The sequence below is a fragment of the Monopterus albus genome, unplaced genomic scaffold (genome assembly GCF_001952655.1).
Source record: "Monopterus albus unplaced genomic scaffold, M_albus_1.0 scaffold120.1, whole genome shotgun sequence".
Taxonomy (NCBI): domain Eukaryota; kingdom Metazoa; phylum Chordata; class Actinopteri; order Synbranchiformes; family Synbranchidae; genus Monopterus; species Monopterus albus.
The window spans coordinates 482,991-502,979 of NW_018128000.1; the positions used below are offsets into that span (position 1 = coordinate 482,991).

At 39.5% G+C, this 19,989-nt stretch overlaps 1 protein-coding gene across 2 annotated transcripts in view; it reads right to left on the reverse strand.

Moving 5' to 3' along the window:
• The window catches only part of LOC109966868 (homer scaffold protein 3), a 33,572-nt gene that overhangs the window by 1,835 nt on the left and 11,748 nt on the right, over positions 1–19,989 (reverse strand). For both annotated transcript variants that reach the window (XM_020612075.1, XM_020612076.1), the window contains 8 exons: positions 18,231–18,387; positions 15,786–15,917; positions 15,034–15,141; positions 9,533–9,541; positions 7,364–7,500; positions 3,890–4,046; positions 2,194–2,304; positions 1,458–1,538 (listed from right to left, as the gene is read on the reverse strand). In XM_020612075.1, coding sequence (XP_020467731.1) covers positions 1,458–1,538; positions 2,194–2,304; positions 3,890–4,046; positions 7,364–7,500; positions 9,533–9,541; positions 15,034–15,141; positions 15,786–15,917; positions 18,231–18,387 — 892 coding nt within the window. The remainder of the gene's footprint in view (positions 1–1,457; positions 1,539–2,193; positions 2,305–3,889; positions 4,047–7,363; positions 7,501–9,532; positions 9,542–15,033; positions 15,142–15,785; positions 15,918–18,230; positions 18,388–19,989) is intronic.

The window sequence follows — 19,989 nt, forward strand, 5'->3', positions numbered from 1 at the left end:
ATATGCCCTGATAACAAACGATACAATAGAACAGAAGAATGGCAATATTGCATGTGTGTACATTACTTTTCCTTTACCTGAATGATTTTCCATCTAAAATTAGGGCAAACAATTCTGTTCAAAACGATTTTTACCCAAATTAGGATGCCTTGCACAAATGTTAAATCCTGCCCCTTCAGAACAGCAGCAGCAGCTTTGGAGCAAGTACAAGTAAAGCACCGAGCTTAAAGGCACTTTAATATTTGTAAATTTGCCATTTTTTTGTGACTAATGATTGCAATAAAGTTTAGTAAGAATTTCCTATCGGGATTATTTGCTTTAAACTGTTTATGCTGCAAATTTAAATGTGCATTTTTGTACTTTACAAGGTTATTGTGTATGCCAAATGCACCAATGAATATATTATGTAATGAAGACTGGCAAAGGTCAAATATGAACATACATAACTCACAACTGACACCACTATTAAAATGACAGAGGACCTAATAAAGCCTATGCAATATGCATCAGGTATAATTTCTCGCATTAACATGGAAACTCAGTACAATTTGTTTTCTCCTTGAAGTCCTCCGTTCAGCTCTACTGATTCTCTGCTCCACTGCTGCTGTTCTGAACTGTGCTGTCTCTATTATAAGTACAGTATCAAGTACTTTGATTTTCCATTAGTTGTCTGTGTGGTCCTATCTGCTTGGAGAACAGCAGCACACTGCAAAACTAGGACTGGCCTTTCCTCTTAAAAGGAAGTTTCTAATAATATTTTAAATGATCTAGGACCTTAACATGAAGGGAAAACCTAAAAATAAAGTAACACGGTGAAGGCTAGAAAACATGTAACAGTAAAATAGACCATAACCACTGCTGGTATTAATACCTGCAGAGTAAAAATCCCTAATATTAGACAATACTAAAAGAAAAGCCTCAAAAGACTGAACTGGTGACCTCTTAGCAAGTGAAATGCAAGCAACAATGGCAAAAAGTTCTCTGTGCACATTGAAAATAGGATGTTTTCCTGTTAGTGAAGTAGTTTCCCTACTTTTCAGATGTAATGCAAGCTCGCCAAGGTTATTAAACAATTACAAGTATGGGAGGAGAACCAAATTGTGTAGTATAAATTCATCATAATTATGTTAATCTGCTGAAAAATACTGGGAAAAAAAATCCCATTATCTTCAAATCCCATTATCTTCACACTTCACAGATTCATACTAGTCCCATCAGTAGCACCAACCAGGTCTCTTGCAAAAATTCACATCTTTAGTGCAGATAATGGTAATCTGATAAAAAAAAAAGACCCTTTAACCCTGTAATACATATGTGGCTGTTTTTTTAAAGCTTATCATACATATGTGCCATTTCCAAGTAACACAAATGGACTTGTATAGCAGAACAAAGCTGAGTACTCAAGTACAACTTTCACAGAAAAGAGAAACCACACGCTCAGCTGCTTGTCAGTTTACCTGGAGTCTCTGAATGGCGTCCTCTCTCTCCTTCTCTAGCTCACCCACATCTGGTTTCTTGCTCTGTAGATTGCGAATTTCCTGAAACACAGTATCGTACAGTTAAAAAAAAAACAAAACAAAACAAAACAAAAAAAAAACTCACATTGCCTTCCTTATACCCACCGCGCCATCATGCTGAGCTTCTCTCCCCTCCTCTCCTTACTCTCCATGCATCTGTATGCCACCAGTACATAGTTTGTGCTTTCTCGCTCCCCCCCGTACCTCTCTGCAGGTATCCCTGGCCCCAAAGCTGAACACTTCTGATGAGCAGTGACCAGCCACATTAATCTGCCCATTCTTTGTTTGTTTGTTGTTACTTGGTGTTAAGTCCCAGTTTCAGTTAACATATAGGCGGCAGCTCTGGACATGTGCATCTTGTCTCAAGTCTCAACATTAACTTTTATGTACTTGTTAGCTCCCTTCAGAAAAAAACACTGTGTCTCTAAGATAAACCGAGTATGAGAAGGGCACAATAAAACACATTCTTCTCTTTTGTTTATGTCCACTTGCACTTAAACATTTGGTCAAGTAATTATTTGGACAAGATAAATGCAAGGTTACTGAACCAGAAAGATCATAAAGATGATTTAGACACTTGCACTTATCTCACTCTAGTAGTTAATACATATCTTCCCTTTAAGGTGGTAATAATTTTGGACTTGTGTGGAGGCAGGGAGTGATCTGGGTGCCTTGCCTGGTCTTTGGCATTTAGCAGGGCTTCCAGCTCCTCTAGTGACCGACGCAGCTCCTCTCTACTAATCTGACCAGCAGCAGGGTGCCCCAACTGGGCCTCCAGTTCTGCCACCTGGAGACACAATAATATATACACAGTACTTAATAATAAATCAGATGTATCAATTTATGAGTCATTAGTTTACACAGAGTTAAATTGTGAATGTCTTTCTTTCTGAGCTCATGTTGGCATCAAAAAATAAACCCGGAGCTATGGTGGATAACACAAACATGGCTAAAGCTGACAGCGTGGCGAGGAAGAAAAAGCCAGCCAACCTCTCTCTTTCTGCTTCTACAGTGATTTATCTTCTCCCTCTAACTGGGGCAGAGAGGGGGGAAGGGGGTTGGCAGTATTGGGTGTCCCAAAAAAAAAAAAGAAATCCCTGCCCTTGTGTTAAACACCCCACTGCCAAACCCTGGAGGCCTGCTCTACTTCCAGCCACCTGGTCAACTGTGCTACAGTGTATGTGTGAGTGTGTGTGCACGCACGCACATGCCTTGTAGTACTCACACTGCGGGGATTGTAACCTGTTTACAGACTCACACTGTGGGAACTCGTGGGGACCCCATGCTGGTCCCCAGTCGTGTAAATCACTGGTTTAAGGTCATAGGCAAGGGCAAGGGCTGGGCATGTGATGGTTATGGTTAAGGTCAGGATAAGTCGTCAGGAAATGAAAGCAAGTCAGTGTAAAGTCCCCATGAGGAATGAAAACAACGTGTGTGTTGAAGAATGTGTGTATTTTGGGAGGTAACCTTCACCTGGACTCCTAGAGACAGATGAAACCACAGCGCAGGATAAAAATAAAGGGCCAGTTTTCTGTCACTGGTGATAACAGTTTCATTGTAGTCTGGATGCGGCAGCACTTAAATGTGTCACGCTGGGGAAGCCTCGTTATGCTTGACCAACGGCATAATTTTCTCTTCCTAAATTAAAGATGAAATGTCTGCGTTCTGGCCCTGCGATTATCACGGGAGCCTGTCAACATAAATATACCAAGGAAAAAAATGCATCTTCGGTTTGGAGCAACCCGTGTTACTATCTATATATGATTAAAATAAACATTTCACATCTATTTACAATCTATGAGTGTTTACATAGTGCAAGGAGGAACAAAATCATACACCATTTCTACTTTGATTTTAGCAGTGTTCTTCCTTTCTCTTTTGTGTTTTATATGTTGTTGTATGTCTCAGTATTTCAGTATGTACTGAAATTCTTTGTTTACTCCTTGTTTATTGTATGTTATCTGTAACTTTAATGCCGCTGTCTTGCCAGGGCACCCTTGTAAAGCAGGTCTCAGATCTCAAGGGATTCTTGCCCTGGTTAAACAAAGGTTAAATAAAATTAATATGAATAAAATTTCTTGACATTTCAAACATACAGGTACCTATACAATATGCACACATGTAAGGGTTTGATGATGTGATGTAAAATTATAACCCTGATAGTTGGTTTACAGTTGCTCCAAAAACATTTTTTTTTAAATTTATCTTGTGTTCTTATATTAAATTTAATACAAACTTTAAACACAAATTTGAACTGAGTCAGTAAAATCTCAGTCTCAGTCTCTACAAAACATAAATTACACTAAATTGTTTTAAGCTGCAGAGGTTCTGCATCACAGTGTGTTGTTTTCTTGTATTGTTTGCATGGTCACCTGGTCTCGGAGGCGATCGGTCTCCTCCTCGTATTCAGCCAGCTGCTTCTTCCACTGTGCAACACTGGTGTTGGCTTCCTGCAGTGCTGCCACCAGCTTGGCATTACTGTCCTGCAGGGTGAAGAGCTCAGCCTCCAGGTTTATCTCACACATGGATCTGAGGAGAAGTCACACAAAGATACAGGCTTAACTTAAAGCAGTAATATATTCATTTTTGGCCACTTTGGGCAAGAGAATAACCTGTTAATAAAACAGTTATCCCTGTATGAAGTTATAATGCTAAACACATCAGGTAAACACAGAACAACAGCAACATTCATTTAGAGTGTTTTTCCATGCAACATAGCTAAATCCAAGACTCATTCTCCTTTTAGCTCTGGCCTGTTTCCTCCAGCTTCTGAGGGAAATATCTAGCTCTAGCAGTTGGGCTCTCATTTTTGTAAAATCAAAACAATAAGCTGAAAGATGCTACACCACTGTAGAGCTGTGGGGAACAACAGAGTTGATAAGATAATGATATAACAGATACAAATGATGTATAATGAAGTGAAACATTTGTATTGTGTTGTACCAGCTGTTTGGAAAAAGTTGATGGATGCTGCTTATATTTTAAAGAGCCAGTGGATTCCAACACTCAGTGAGGTTTGAAACTAGCAAAAGTTCAACTTGTACCATAATGTGACTTTTGTATTATCTCTTCTATTTTTTCTATTATCATTTATTTCTCTCTCTTTTTTTGCAATTCATGTGTTTGGGACTTTGAGCTTACAAAACAATCCTACATAAGTGGTACTAATAGCTACAAATGCTCTTGTCTGAGGTTGACAATATTCTACTTTAGTGTTAAAATAGAAATAGCCCAGAGTTAGTGTAATAATTACCACTGTCATAGCAAAGTCATGCTAGAAGTTGCCTCAAAATAATGCATCACCTCAGTCAATATCATCGACAGTAAAAACGTTGGACAGGCTGCTCCCAAGAGAAGCCACTAAGACTCGATCGCCCCCTGGTGGCTGGTTTCATTATAGGTCATAAATCCTGCCTCCTATATGTTAGTGGATGGCACATTAGCCACGCTAAAAACTCAAAGTACAAATCAAATAAAGTTTTTCCAGAGGTGACTTTGGCAGTTTTGGGTAGATGTGTGTACAAGTGGTTTTGTATCCGGTAAGTTTGGTTTTAATAAGCTATTTGATTATATAAAAATAGGTGTATTTCAGTTGATTTGACAGCTTTAATTGGCTTTTCTGATGCTGTCACTTCACTTCTGGTCACTACTGTGCAGAATCTAGCTGCAAAAATGCAAGATGACAGCTGCCGCATTTACGATATTTTGGCTGAATTTTTCATTATACATACACACACACACACACACACACACACACACACATATGTCAATGCTCAATAAAATTAGTTCTTTCATGTGTTTATATGTGGATTTTTCATAACAATTTGGCTTGTAATGTATAACAAAAGAACACAACAATATACACTTTTGGTAGAAAACTACACAGTCTGGTACTATGTAAAAAATAATGCGTTCTCTGTTATTAAAAGTGGGATCCTGTGTGCTGGTGAAGGTAAGGAGTCAGTGGGGATATTCAAAACAACAGAAAGCTTTCAGATGAAAAGGTAGAGATTAGGAAGCTGAGTCATTGCCATGACAACCACAATAACAGCATGGCAACCATAAAATTACTCACCATAGCAACAGGAGAAAAAAGCCTGCATAGACTCATAACAATCATAAAATAAAATTGTTGCGCTAATAGGTTGTAAAACAGCTGAAGATGAGTGTTTTTCTGCTTCTTGGTCTTAAATGAAAGGTTGAGTGAGCAATAATGGCCACCATAATGGCGATAAATATAAGCTTCAAAATTCAGCAGCATTGAGACCTTGCTGGTCATAAGTCATGGACACACACATGCACACACAGACGTTGAAAACAGCAATGTCAGACCTTGGGGCATAACTCAGGCAAGTCCAAAAGAATGTTTTACAACAGCCTGGTTTTCTGTGTACTCTAAAATACGACAAGCACACCACTGCAGACCCAGAGAGTTCCTGTTGCGTAGTTTCCAGGCAAACCACACTTTTTGCTGTCTGGGAAAATGCTTTTACACTGACTCGTTGCTGTTTTTAGTAATTCAAAACTGTCACATTTCTTAAGAATTGAATATGAGCCTTTCTTACTCATTAGCCTGTGATGCTTTCTAACAATAGCGGAGGTAAAAGGAGCACGAGTGAGTTTTTTTCTTTCAATGTTAGCACGCACTCACTGCCGTTAATGACGCAGTTTGTTTTCCTGACTTTTTCTCGCTAGTATGAGTCTAGCTTCAAATACTCTTGATGTGAAGTATCCACTCCAGGCCCGGAAGAATCACAGCACTGAATATTTTCCATCACTCTGTACTGTACACACAACCGATCTAGTTTTACTCCAAAATTCACAGAGAGTTCATCCATCTTTTTTTTAAATACTGACATCTTTCAAACACACAGACACCAGTTTGTAAAGCAAGCTGTTTGTTTTAAATGTGTAGTCTTTAAGTCCAAGAAACTGGGGTTATTTTCTCAAACTTCCATTAAAAAGGCAGAGTAAAGCGTGCCACGATAAGCTGATCATCATTTGCAAAATTAGTGGAGTGTCCCTTTAACTTGTGTCTTGTGAGTTCTTCCATATTTGTGGAAGTGCAATAGCTAATAGCCGACTTTGGATTCACTCCCTGTGCGGAAACAATTCTAAAATAAAGCATTTTGATGCAGATTAATATTTTATAATTACTTCAGTGTTAAAACAACAAAGGTAGAGAACTGTGTGTTGCCTTACCAGAGGTAAACACCCTTCAAACAGAACAGAACATGCTGCCAAACCATTCGCTCAAGCCTGTGATGATTAACAACCAGGAGGTGGAGCAAGTGACCTTCTTTAAATACCCTGGGACTATTCTGGACCAAGCCTTCACATTTTCTGAGCAGGAGGACTACATTTACAAAAACACAGACCATTCTTGTTGCGCAAGCTGAGGAGCTCTGAAATTAGTCAACACATCTTAAACAGAGTGCAGCAGTGTTCTTCAACATCGTGTCCTGGTTTAAACATTTTGCTGAGGAAAAACAAGGCCAAACTCTCTAGAACAGTCGAACTTGGTAGTGCAATATCAGGCAAACCACCACCACTAGCTCATCACCATGACAAAGCGGTCGCATGAATGACAGACAGAATATTAGAGGACTCACGCCACCCTCTGAATCATTATTTTGAGCTCTTGCTGTCAATAAGATGATACAGAGTCCCCCGTGCAAAGAAAAATAAGCGTTGAACAAATGAACATTATAGACAAGAAGTGTTTAACATTGCTGGTATTTAAGTGATTAAGCCTATTACACCTTTTTTCCCCTGGCAATAAGCCTGGTGCATACAACATGTACATTTGTTGTTGGAAGACAAAAACACATATATATCATTATTACCCTTCAGACAACATCTTCTTGACCCTCTCCTTCTCTATTGTCAGCTCCACTTCGGCACTCCTACTGCGAAACAGCTTTTCCTCACCCGGCCCATTAACAGTCAGCAGCGGTGGCGAATGATGCTCCTCCGACAACTCCTATACCAACACCCCACAGACGACACAAACAGGACATGAGCTCTATTGTACAGTTGCGGTTGTACAGTAAATGCCCAATAAAGAACAAAAGCATTTGTGTTTTCACTTTTATTTTATCATTTCATTTTATTCTGAGCTAGTTGTTTTAAATGAAACATGCCAACATACCCATATACAAAGATTATCGGGTGTGGGTGTTACACTGGTGATACTAGATTAGCAGACTTAAATCAGTTTTGGCTCAAACGCCAGGCTCGAGCTGTTGAGTGTCTCTCTATTCAGACCCTGCATCAGAACAAAATGGACACAGCAGCAAGACAGGACAGAAGTCAACCTGTCAGCGCTTCGTACTGTAAGTGCCATCTGGGCTCCTGCAAACAGGCGCCATGCAGAGCGAGCAGCCACGTGTGGAGCACAGCTGTCCTCTCTTCATGCAGCCTTAGAGATCTGATTGGATTTGGATTCAAGAGGAAATGACTGGAGTACAGTTCCTCGATCCAGGACTTCATCTGGGGTTTGTGTGTGCCCAAGTGTAAGCATTATGCACGTGCTGGTATCATGCTGTAACGTGTGTGTCTGTCGAGTTGTTACGTATAGCGCACATCACAAACAGTGCAGGTTCCACTTGGTAGCAAAATACTTCTGCAGCATTTCCAAATACAATTATACACATAGCAATCGGTGTCAGTTTTTGTTGCTGGGAACTAAATAACTGGTTAGTGATCTGCCTGTTTTTGTTACAGATTGTCTACAAGCAGAACTAAGTAGACCTCATCAAATTACTAATAGTAGTAAGCAGTAACTACTACTTGCTTGCTAATGCTGTTAGTTCAGCAGTTACCTAGAAGATCTTCAAGCGAGAAACTTGTGTTCTGGTGTAGAAACTAGGCTACAAACAAAACTGGTTATTACAGCACAGTTGGAGATTAAAAAAAAAAAACAGCATCATTGAAGTTAAAATCTTTTTCCAGAGTGACCTGGTGTGACATTAAATCACTGCTGTGAACAAATGTGGTAGCCTAGAGATTTGTAAGTCATGCCTTCATATTCTTTCATATCTTTTGTATAAACAAACTGCTGTATCTGCAACATAAAAGTCTGGGGGCGGCTTTGCCTTTTCTTAAATTTTGTATTACCTCATTTGGAGTATCTTTAAGTATAAAATAAAGGTTTTAAAAATTACAGTTTCAGCAGGCGGATGGCTTGACTCCACCCTAGCACAGTCGAGTCTAACCAGTCTGCTTTGGTATTTTCCTTCCCTGCTGCCCAGAAATTGGTTCAAGCTTTCTTTCACACAGTTTTGTGAACTCGAGTTTGAGGTTATGGACTAAAAGTCTAATCGGTTTCCTTTTTAAATGATGAATCAGTATAGGTACATGCCGTAGCACCCCATCACCTTCTGTTGTCTTCTTTCTGCATAGAAACCTAAGCCTGAGTTTGTCAGCGACAAAGTGCCTCAGTGAAGCATTACAACCCTGCACTTACTGTAGAAGACTACTGTATTAATAATTTGAGCAAAACTGGCCATATTCCCTTGAGGACAATGGTTTATTATCTATAGCTCAGTAGCTCTCTGTCCTTATGGATGGATACTGTGGATTTTCCCCATACATTGTGTGCTAATAACCCGAGTGGGAAAAGGAGGCACCAGAGCATAAGCCCGAAAAAAGCAATTATTAAATCAGCCAGAGTTCCAAGGACTGGCAAGGGATTCCCACTTTAAAATGCTATATCTGTGTGATTTCTACTCTCAGGGGAAAATATAAATGTAGCATATATTCTGGATTTTCTCAAATTGGCTGATGAATTAAGCTGCAAGTTGCTGTAATTTTAAAGTATCTTTTTATAGCAAACACCAGCTGTGTTCGGTGGCTAAATTTGTTCTGAAATCAACTTTAATCAGACTCCAGATGAAACATTGAGCATGGCAGTGTATGCAAGAGTAAGCCAGTGAACACCGCAGCACCTTAGACAAAAGAAGATGGTTTGTGTTACTTTTAAGTGTGGGGGGGGAGTGTTTGTTTTCAAGTACCTGGGAGAGCTGAGAGATGAATATGTCCCATGATGCATCAGGAGAACACAAAGGGAAGAGAAAAAATAGATGATTAAAACCAGGCATTCAGCACTGTTATTTTGTGGGTCATCATGATTCACTGTTTGAAACACTTGATATTTGTTTCTGCACAAAAAGAAAACTTCATTTCCTGTCTGTGGTTTCTGTGGAGTTAACAGAAGGATAGGGTAATTAGCAGAAGCACAGACTGCAGCTGAAGGCTGAACAGACAAAGAAAACAAAGTGAATCAACAGAGAAGAAGAGGAGGAAGAAGAGGTCAGAGTCCCACCCACAACAGCTGTGAGCGCTTAGCAAGCAACAAAGATGGAGACTGAATAAACACACGTTTTTCACTATATAATAAAGTAAAATGCAATACAGAAACTATACAAGAAAAACAATGCACATGTATACAGTCTGTAGAAGAAATGTGGATGTGTGTGTTGTGTCACCACAAGCCCCAAACTCAGCAACTCAGAAACTTGCCGGAGTCCTGATAGGAGGCTAGCTGGATAATCAATGGGATCCTAGATACTTTAAATATTAAACAGCTTTCCTGACATCTCTGCACCACTGTTCATCTAAAGTACATCTACTCCGTTTACTTATTTATCCAAGCATCACTCCACTTTCTCCCCTGGCTTTATAAAGCCCCCGTTTCTACACACTATGCTTCACTGAGATCACAAAGCAAACCTCCTTTATTTATTCATGCGTCCATGCATCAGAGGTGTGTGCTCAGGCACCCGTTGATGTATCCGTCCTTCATACACACAGACATTTCTACAGCTATGTGAGGACACTCGCTAACCTATGTTTTCAAGCTCTCAACCATCACAACTAAATGCTTTACTCCAACCTGTACCCCAACATCTAACCCTAAAACCAAAAACAGCCCTCTGAACTTATGAGGATCGGCCAAAATGTCCTCACACTGATGGTTTCAAACTGAAACCACAGAAAAAACATGTACACACAAACTTCTTTTCAGCTGGTTTTAATGCCAAGTCTGTGGCTTATAAATATTGATAGATGGTGTATCTATTTGCTTCTCTGTTGGCCTCTGCATTCAGAAAGGTGCAAACACATGATAACTGTCACTTGTCAGAGGTAGGAAGGGCATCCTACTGTAGCCTACTGTGCTTACAGTGATGTATGGACAGAGATGTTACTTTATCTGTGTATACAGTACACATTTCTTCTGTATTGTTTTAGATTTTTTTTTTCTGCCTTCACTCTGTGGTTCCTGACCTTTTACTGTCTGACAACAACTCCTTCAATGACACCACACATCATGTCCAATGTGTGTAGGAGGTAGAGTGGGTCGTCCCTTAGGCATCCAGGTAAATATGTAGCATCGATCTGATCTAACTCTCCACAGTTGTGAATTATTTAAGCAGAGCCAGATTAGATACTGAAAACAACTGTAATGACCTGATACGTGCATCTCTTCACTATATTCTAGTATTTCAATATATTTATCCTCTTTAATTTTGAAAATATTTAAGCTATGTTTGAGTGCTTGTGTTTTAAACTAACCCTACTGCTAATTAAAAAAGTAATAATTAAAAAATGCAGCTACTAAAAATTGTTTCTTCTTGCATAAACTGGTTTATCTTTGCGCTCGTCAGTCCGACAACGCTCGCTGTAGTGCTGTTTATCACTCTTCGTGTTTATCTCACTGACTTCACCATCTCCTCTTTCATCTTATCTCTGAGCTGTGCAAATAAGCCTGAAAGCTGAAGCTTTACTGCCTGCTGCTCCCCTGCTGCCATCCACATTTCACAGGCAGAATATGTGCTCTGTAATATCTGCACAGAAACCTATGAGAAAATGCAACAATACGTGGCAGTGCAGCTTCTCTCTAGCATTGCATAAACCAACATCTTCTCTCCGTTTGTCATTTTATCAAAAATGTTTACATATCTAGAAACAAAATTGCACCATTCTTCTTCTTCTACTGTTTGATGTTTGACTGGTATTTTTTAGCTTTGTTTTAACTGTTCTCATTCACAGTAAGCCCAGGTGCATGTAGAAAGCACAAACAAGTCCATATTAGTCTCATTGGGGCTCTTAACTTAGATTACAGCCACTTTGAACTCCATCGATACTTGGCTGTAGTTCATACATACAATACCATTGTGTGCTCACTCTCTGTATCAGCTTTGACTGGTATTATTTCTATATTACACCGATTTAGACAGTCAACATTAAAGTGTTTTACAATGTGCAGCAGACATGAAACAGTCAGATGAGAGAGAAACACCTCGGTGTTTACTACCTGACATAAAAATCAATGACTGATCAATTAATCAGTTCACTGCTCACCTTGTACTTCCATTTGTGTGACTCAGAGAGAAAGTGTGTATCTGTGTGTGTTCTGACTAATCAGCTAACATCCATGTGTTTTGTGTGTGTGAGAGAGAAAGGAGACCTCGCACAACACCAACCAAGGTCTATAGCCGTCACGGGGTGCAACACTGCTGTTTGCCCTGCACATACTGACACACTGAGGGCATGAGTTCAACCCTTTAAAGCCTTATTTCCTTACTACAATGAAAATAATCCAAATAAATAATTGTTTTCTATTTTAACTCCTATTTAAAGACATACATGTATGCGTGGGCTGTATATTTTTATTTACTTTTGCTGGAATGCAAGTATTGTATAATATTTGAAATCAACAATTTTTACATTGTTGTGTTGTTAGTTTAACTCAAGTATGCAATTCTACACCGGTTTTCTACTGGACATGCTGTTACAGCAACTCTCGTCTACCAAGCAGAGACATGCAGGGGCAAAAAATTCATTTCACACAAGACAACAGACTAGAAACGCAATATGAACACATGCAAAACATGATCATCTGCTGTTAAATCTGTTCTTGTCAATGTTTGACACTTCTCCTTTCCCTTTTGTTTCCTTTGTCTTTTCCTGATTTTGTGACTTTTTCCTCTGTATTGTTTTACTGTTGTTACATTTATATTTTCAACACTTAAAACATTGTTAACAGAACAAAGTGTTACACAAATACAATGACCTGAGATTTGCTGGTGCCCCAGTGGTTAAGATGTGTACCATGTGACAGAAACGTACCTGGTTAGGGGGCATTTACTGTGTGCACGCCTTGTTTAGTGGATACAGTGTCACTGTTCAATAAAAACAACATGCTGAACAGAGTTTCCTTGAAACTATGAATACAGCTCATTATATAATTATGTTTTTTACTGATTCACAGGCATTAGGTTCTTAAAATTGATGTTTCCAATCTTACAGTACCTTAAACAAAAGGAATTCTGTGCAGATATTAAAGAAAGTAAATCAGTCAATAAGTATCAAATACAGAGAGTCATTAACAAACTGAGGCATGATCTGAAGTGTGAATATTATTAAATATGAGCCACTAAATGCAGATTTGCAGTTTATAGGCAGGTAGGGCAGCTGGATAACAGTATTTCACCAATTTGTCAGAGGGATCTATTCCAAAGTCTAAAACTATGACTGCAAAAGACACAACAATACTTTACATTTAAAGATGGAAAGTGACAAAGGAAAAGTTACTGATCAATTTGGCAAAGACCTCCCAGTTTTAGGGCTGCTTCTGGCAGTCGGTGCTGTGAGAAAACTGACACAAGTCCCCTGGCATTGTGGGAAACAACATTTAATCCAAGTTTTTGATTAAATGTCAGCTCAGTTCGATGAAATATTGTTCAGTTCCTGCTCTGGACCTGCGCTGTTGACCTTTTTGGATTTAATGCTCCGTTTTGCTCTAACCAAGACTGTTTTCTCTCAGCCTCACAAAATAAATAGACCAGACAAACCATCAACTCTTATCTGAGTGTCTCAGAGCTGCAGTCGTTGACAGTGTGACTCTGCAGTCTCTCTTACCTGCTGAGTGACACAGCACACACACACACACACACACACACACACACACACACACACAAAAGCAAAAACAAGCAGTGAACTGTTTTGCTACAACAACGCTGACAAAAGTACTTAATAAACGAGACTAGCAGCTCTGAAACTTCCTAAAAGTTCAGATGGGACAGTGTTTCTTTCGTGTTTGTTTCTTTGTACAATTAAATCATAGTCACAGCCTCCAAGACAGGGTGTGTGCTAATTGTGTTATTATTACTGATGTTGTAAGCATCAGAATAACTGCCTCAGTAATTATCAGCAATTATCATCACAGGGTGGCTTTTGTGAGGGGCAGAAAGTTTTCACTGCAGGCAAACTTTCACTTTTCTAGCTCTACCCTGGAATTATCAAGTCCACCAAGAAATCACAGGCACTGGCAGGATTAAAGCTGGTCATTGTGCTTGCAGGAGCAGTGGCCAAATTCCTTTCAATTATAAATGATTCAGCCTCCCTCCTTCACCTCCAACTCCCTTCTTTCCTGTCCATTCTCTTGATCCTTAATTCTTCTTTCTTTCAGTCCATGCTACATCTCTTTCTGGCTTACGTCTCTATTTGTCATGCATGAAATCTTTTAATGGAGTGAACCGGTGGGGGAATAATGGAGTGGCCAGATGGGGATCTTTCTAATCCCTTGTGACTTGCTATACATTTTCAATAGAAAGGAAGGTATGTGGTTTGTAGCTATATTTTCAATAGAAAGGAAGGTATGTGGTAAACTGTAATATTACTGTTCTGCTCTGCTGTATTGGCCTGGAGGTTACATGGACCATCACTTCCCTTCCAGATCACAAGCTCAGTCGCTACAACCCAAACCTGTCGTGCATCCTTATCAAAGGCCACGTCAGCTCATCATATTTCAAGTTTGGTAAGAAAACCTTTGCAATGAAATCTTTTCAGATGATATTTACAATACAGTTCCAGTTGTCTCTAAATCATTTTACACACAGTTGCAACCATCAGAGCTAAATTTGCTCCTTAAATAAATTAATCATTACTCTTAATTTGGTACGTTCAAATACAATTATCCTCCATGCAGATTGGTTTGGTTTTAAGTATGGCGGCCTCTGCCATTTGAGAATCCTTCCATTACCAACTTACATTAGAGTTGAAAAAACCTTCAATGCATGTCAAGACTCAATTTAAATGGCTCAATGGCATGTGTCCATATAGAAACAATGTCCCAGTCACTCAGGATTATCCACAGCCTGTGTGAATAGTCTTTTCTAGTCACAGTGAGGTTTTTTTGAAAGATTTCAGGAGGTAGTTTGTTGTTATGCTGCAAATATTCATACATTTGCTAAGCAGAAATGTATTTACAGTATTTATAAGTAAATGTTCCCTTATTCTTCACCTATTTTGACTGACTAGACCTTGACATTGACTGACTTCACTGGCATTTCTGTCAGATTTGTTATGATGGAAACCTTAAAGCTTCGATTCTTCTGGATAAGGTAGTTTCCATTTCCTACTAGGGAGATGCTCTAATCATCCAAAATAACTAAGAAAACTTGCGTGGGCAGGCACACAGGAGGTGTAAGAATGTACAGCGGTGCTTTACCTGTGGAGCTGCAATGCTGAGCGCAGGATTGGCCAGTTCAAATCTCTCTTGGGATTTCTCTCTGGCCAGACGAGCCGCATCCTTCACCTCTTTAAACTGCTCTGCAAACTGCAGGTGGACATAGAGAAGAGACAGAAGTCACATAATGCCAGCATAACATGAAAACCCAACACTGAAAGAAACACATGTTCCTCCACAGCTTCCTTCAGTACCTGTATGGAGATTATAATGCTGCTCGTTTTTAAAAACGGTGTAGCTTTGTTTTGTTTGGCCACTTCTCTGTCATACTGCTTCACTCCAGAATAAGTCAGACAGAGTATCTGTTCAATTTGTCCAGATGCTGTGACATCTTGAATCCTTTCTGCATTCTGACATGTTTGTAATTCACTCCAGGTAAAAGCTTGTGTTTACTGTGAAAAAGTTAAAACATGTGAAATCTAAATAAACAAAATAAGTAAATGCCACAAGTGGACGTGCCCTGTGAAATCTGGGTCATGATGAGGAAAAGAAAAAATGTATTTCTGTCTGTGTAATAAAGATAGTTTGTAAATGCTAGTGTGAGGATAATTCAGCTGCAATTTCACTGCCACAAGATGTTTTAACACAAAGTGAAACCTGAACATTCACTCCTCACATCGCTCTGCGGTCCATCCGTTCTCCCCGTATAATATCTAATAAATAAAAGACTCGTTGGGGGACTTTGTTTGCATGTTACCACAGTGTGTGTATACGTGTGTGTGGGTGCAGTTTACCTGCTGCAGCTGCTGCTCTGTGGAGAAACCCAGGCCATACACAGTGTTAGCCCGACTGTCTGCCCACTGGCCAAACTTCTGAGACGTTTTGGTGAAGGTCATGTTAGGGGTGATGGTGCTGTTGATGATGGCCTGACACAAAAGAGATTAAACGAAGAAATAAATAAGTAAAGAAGCAGATAAATGATCACAGGAGGAAAAAAAATGGGGCTTTGTTTTAATAAATATCACGATCTAGCACAGAAATACACTGGAGGCTGTTCAATCAAAATGTACAGGGAAAGTGGAGGAGTAATCAAGAATAAAGCTGATATAGGACAAAAAATACTGGATTTGTTATATTTTGATTTATGTTTGATTAAATTTAGCTGTAAAAACGAACACGTTTGATAGGAAGTCATAATTATAAACATTTTGTTTTACTAGGGATATGATTTATAAAGTGAAATTTTATATTTACTTTAGCACTGCTAAATTACAACCAAATGTTTAGTTTGAAAATCTCTTCATAATTTGAATTGTTAAGTCAATCCAGGCCTAAGGTAGCTGTGATGATGGTGCACCACCTCATAATTACTTCACTGGGGTGCTACTTTTCTACATTTAATCAAATCATATGCTAAAAACAGCCCGTTTAAGGAGAAATAAATTCATAATATTCAAAGATAATGAGGAGGAACATAATTATTCCCATCACTGTTAAATGTCAAATTCATTACAGCCCATTGTTATTCTCCATTTGTATGTACTTGAGCAGAAAATATGCTGATGTTTGTGTGATTATAAAGAGGACAACTCTTCTTTGTACTGGTCTTGGTTTGGAGACCCGTGCTTTTTTTTAGGATGAAAAAGGAGAAAACTCCAGATTATGTAGCCCTCAGAATGTGGAGCCTCCATAGTTGTGTCAGTCACAGTTAAATAACCACTATCGAGATCTACTGGAGAGTTTGCTGCGTGCACATAAAGACAAACTGTCTAACAAGCGGGTCAGAAAACAAAAGGGAGTGAAAAGGCTTGTTGTGTGGTGAGCTGTTCAGTAACGTTCTCATGGGAGCAGTCCCATAAGATGGATTTGTTGCCAAATGTAGATTTGTTTAGTCTCTTCTCCAACAGTCTCCAGTCTCACGGTGATAAATTGGCCGATAACAACAAAGCACAGTGCTTTCTTTGAGTTTGGGTTTGGTGCTAACAACAAATCCTGTTAGTCTTGCTACTCTCAGGTGCTTTAACACTGTTGTGGATGTGGCATTAGCGATATGGGTGCGTGATAAATATCATACTGACAATGTGCACATTTGGCCAGTGACAGTCCAAATGGAGAAGAGATCCATTTCTTTTTAGTTGTAAAATCTTTGGATAGGATGCAAGTCAGAAGACTATGGTAATATACACCAATCAGCCATAACATTATGACCACCACTGTGTACACAGGAGTCAGTATGACAGTTGGTCAGTGCTCGTGTTACTCTGCAGCTCATTGTGCATTTTCTGTGAATCTGTTTGCTTCCATAGTTCTACTGTCAGGAAGAGTGGAGATGTGTCGACTATTCAGTGAAAAACATATGTACAAAGAATGAAAACTGTGGCAGTGAGGACGAGTTAGAGAGAATTATTTAGACAAATGCAGCAGCCTCCCCACTGCAGCTGCTGAATGTTTCTCTTCATAGAGGCCGATGTGCAGTATTTCTCATTTTAAACCATTTAAACAAAGACTCAAACAAATTTTAAACTTCTGAAAAGTTCAAATAAATTTTAAAAGTTTAATCTACAGTAGCTCAACCTCATCATCTGTGCGTGACCCTAGGGCATCAATGACTCTGTCACTAGGTCACTTAGACCACTGTTGGTAGGTACTAACCACTGCAGACCAAGAACGGCTAACAAGTCACGCAGTCTGGGAGATGACCCAGTCGTCACCATCACAGTTTGACCCTTGTCAAAGCCGCTCAGATCCTTACACTTGCCCATTTTACCTGCTTCCAACACATCAACCATGAGGACTGAATGTTCACTTGCTACCTAATATACCTGACCCACTGGCAGGTGTTACTGCAATGAGACTTTAAAGTTTGCTAAATGAACTGATGGCAAAATATGGTTTAAAGAACAACTTGTCAGTCACATTCTTAACGTTTCTTCTTAAAAGAATCTAAGCAGACCAACTTGTTTTTTTTTTGTCAACCTGAAAATAAAAACACCCTGAAAATATTACCACATAATAATACTGTATGTGTATGTTGTGTGCATCTCTCTTCATGCTGACTAATATGTAGCCAACAAGAACCTAAACACCCTGAAAATATTACCACATAATAATACTGTATGTGTATGTTGTGTGCATCTCTCTTCATGCTGACCTTGCCGTAGCCAACAACTTCCCTACTTCCGCCACCAGCCTTTCCCTGCCTTCTGTCTCCTAAATGTGTACGTATATTGAGCTCTCACCTTAGTCCCACCCACACTGATGATTCGGTAGACGCTGCGGGTGGCATCGTAGAAGAAGGACACGGTGACGGCATGCTTGCTGGCCGGCAGCCAGTTGCGTTTGGTTGCCGGGTCAATCTGGAAGACATGAGCTCTGGCGCTGAAGATGGGCTGCTCTCTTTAAAACACATAACAAGAGCAAAAGAGAACCTATTAACTCCATGTTACTAGTGACTTAGTGTCATGTTATTTTACAAAACAATATTTGAGGACCCACTAAATATCTGTGGACTGACACAAATATATAAGTACACAAGTGTGTAGCTTTTTAGTGCACCTCACTTGTTTAAATGTTGCACTGTGAATCATTTTGTCACTTGCAGTCAGACCTCTGTCACTCAGCTCTACAGCAGACAGCGAGCGGAGCCTGAAGTCAAGTGTTGCATGCCTGTTTTTTTACGAGCCTGCATGTGACGCTCCACATGGAGCCAGTTTCTCTTCAGAGAAATTCACCTTGGGGGCTCTGACATAAATATAAAGAGGAGCCAGCACTGCAAAAATCAGAGAACAGTTTCATATTGTCACTTCAAGTCTAACGCAAACTGCACTGATTGTTATTAGACAACAGACACAGACGCGAAGGACTAGTTCTCTCCAGTCACAAGATATCCAGTAATAGTCCTGTGTTTATGTTTACTTATCCTTGCTGAGCTTCGTCCTTGTTTTTGCTGCATATCCATCTTCCTGAAGATTCTTACTGGTACTGTGTGTACGTACACTGAGGGCCATGAGAAATCAGTGTCAGCTTCCTTGTATATGCAAATGTACTTGACCAAAAAAAGCTGATTCTGAGTTTTGTTGCGGTTTTATTTTCAGAAGTTGTGGGACATCTGTCATTGAGATTTGTGTGATCCAACACTGAACAGTACAGGCGAAATGATTATCTGTCAGTTGCTCCAGGAATAAAACTTTTTATTTTTGGCATAACATTTAAGAAATTAAACTACAGCCAAATTTGTAGATAATACCAAATAATTGGGACAATATTGAATTTAATTCGTTAAATACTGTAAGCACAACTTCCATTTATATGAAGCTTGGGTGAAACTCCAATAAGGAAGATGTTCTTTCACATTCTTCCTGTTCCTCAGTGGCTGTATATTCTGTTCCTCTTCTTCACTTCTGCTTTTCCCCCACACTGTCCTGACATCGCCCTATCTGACAGACAGTTCTGCCTGCGCCTACCCTTCCTTCCAGATGTTTGGTGACACTGTCCAGGCTCTCGATCAACCACCTGCTGGCTCTACTCCACCACCACCAGCAGCAGCATCTAATCCCTGGGGTACCCATCCTGTCTCCTGCATGCTTCATATGACTGGAGTGGGGCTAATGGCCAAAAATCTCTGTTGCTTAACTCAATCATTTCTGTTTTTCACTTAAATTTGATCTCTCTTTCTCTTTACTGAGCTCAGTTTTGTTGGGGTAGTGTTAAAAATGCATTGGTTAGCTACCACCCGGGGTATAATAAATGAGAAGATATGTTTTTTGCTATTTGAGTGAGATGACCCTCTAAAGGTTAACTATGCCATAGTTTTAATATTACAAGCAATACTGTACTTACAACATAACTGTGGCTCTAAGTAGAAGCTGTGAACAATACAAGTATGGGCACCTACATCTACTGAACATAAATAAAAAAACCCATGGTACTACACAACATCCTGCATATTACTGCTCGAGTTTTATTCAACTATAGTGAGCTGCTGGCTTTTAATCTTTT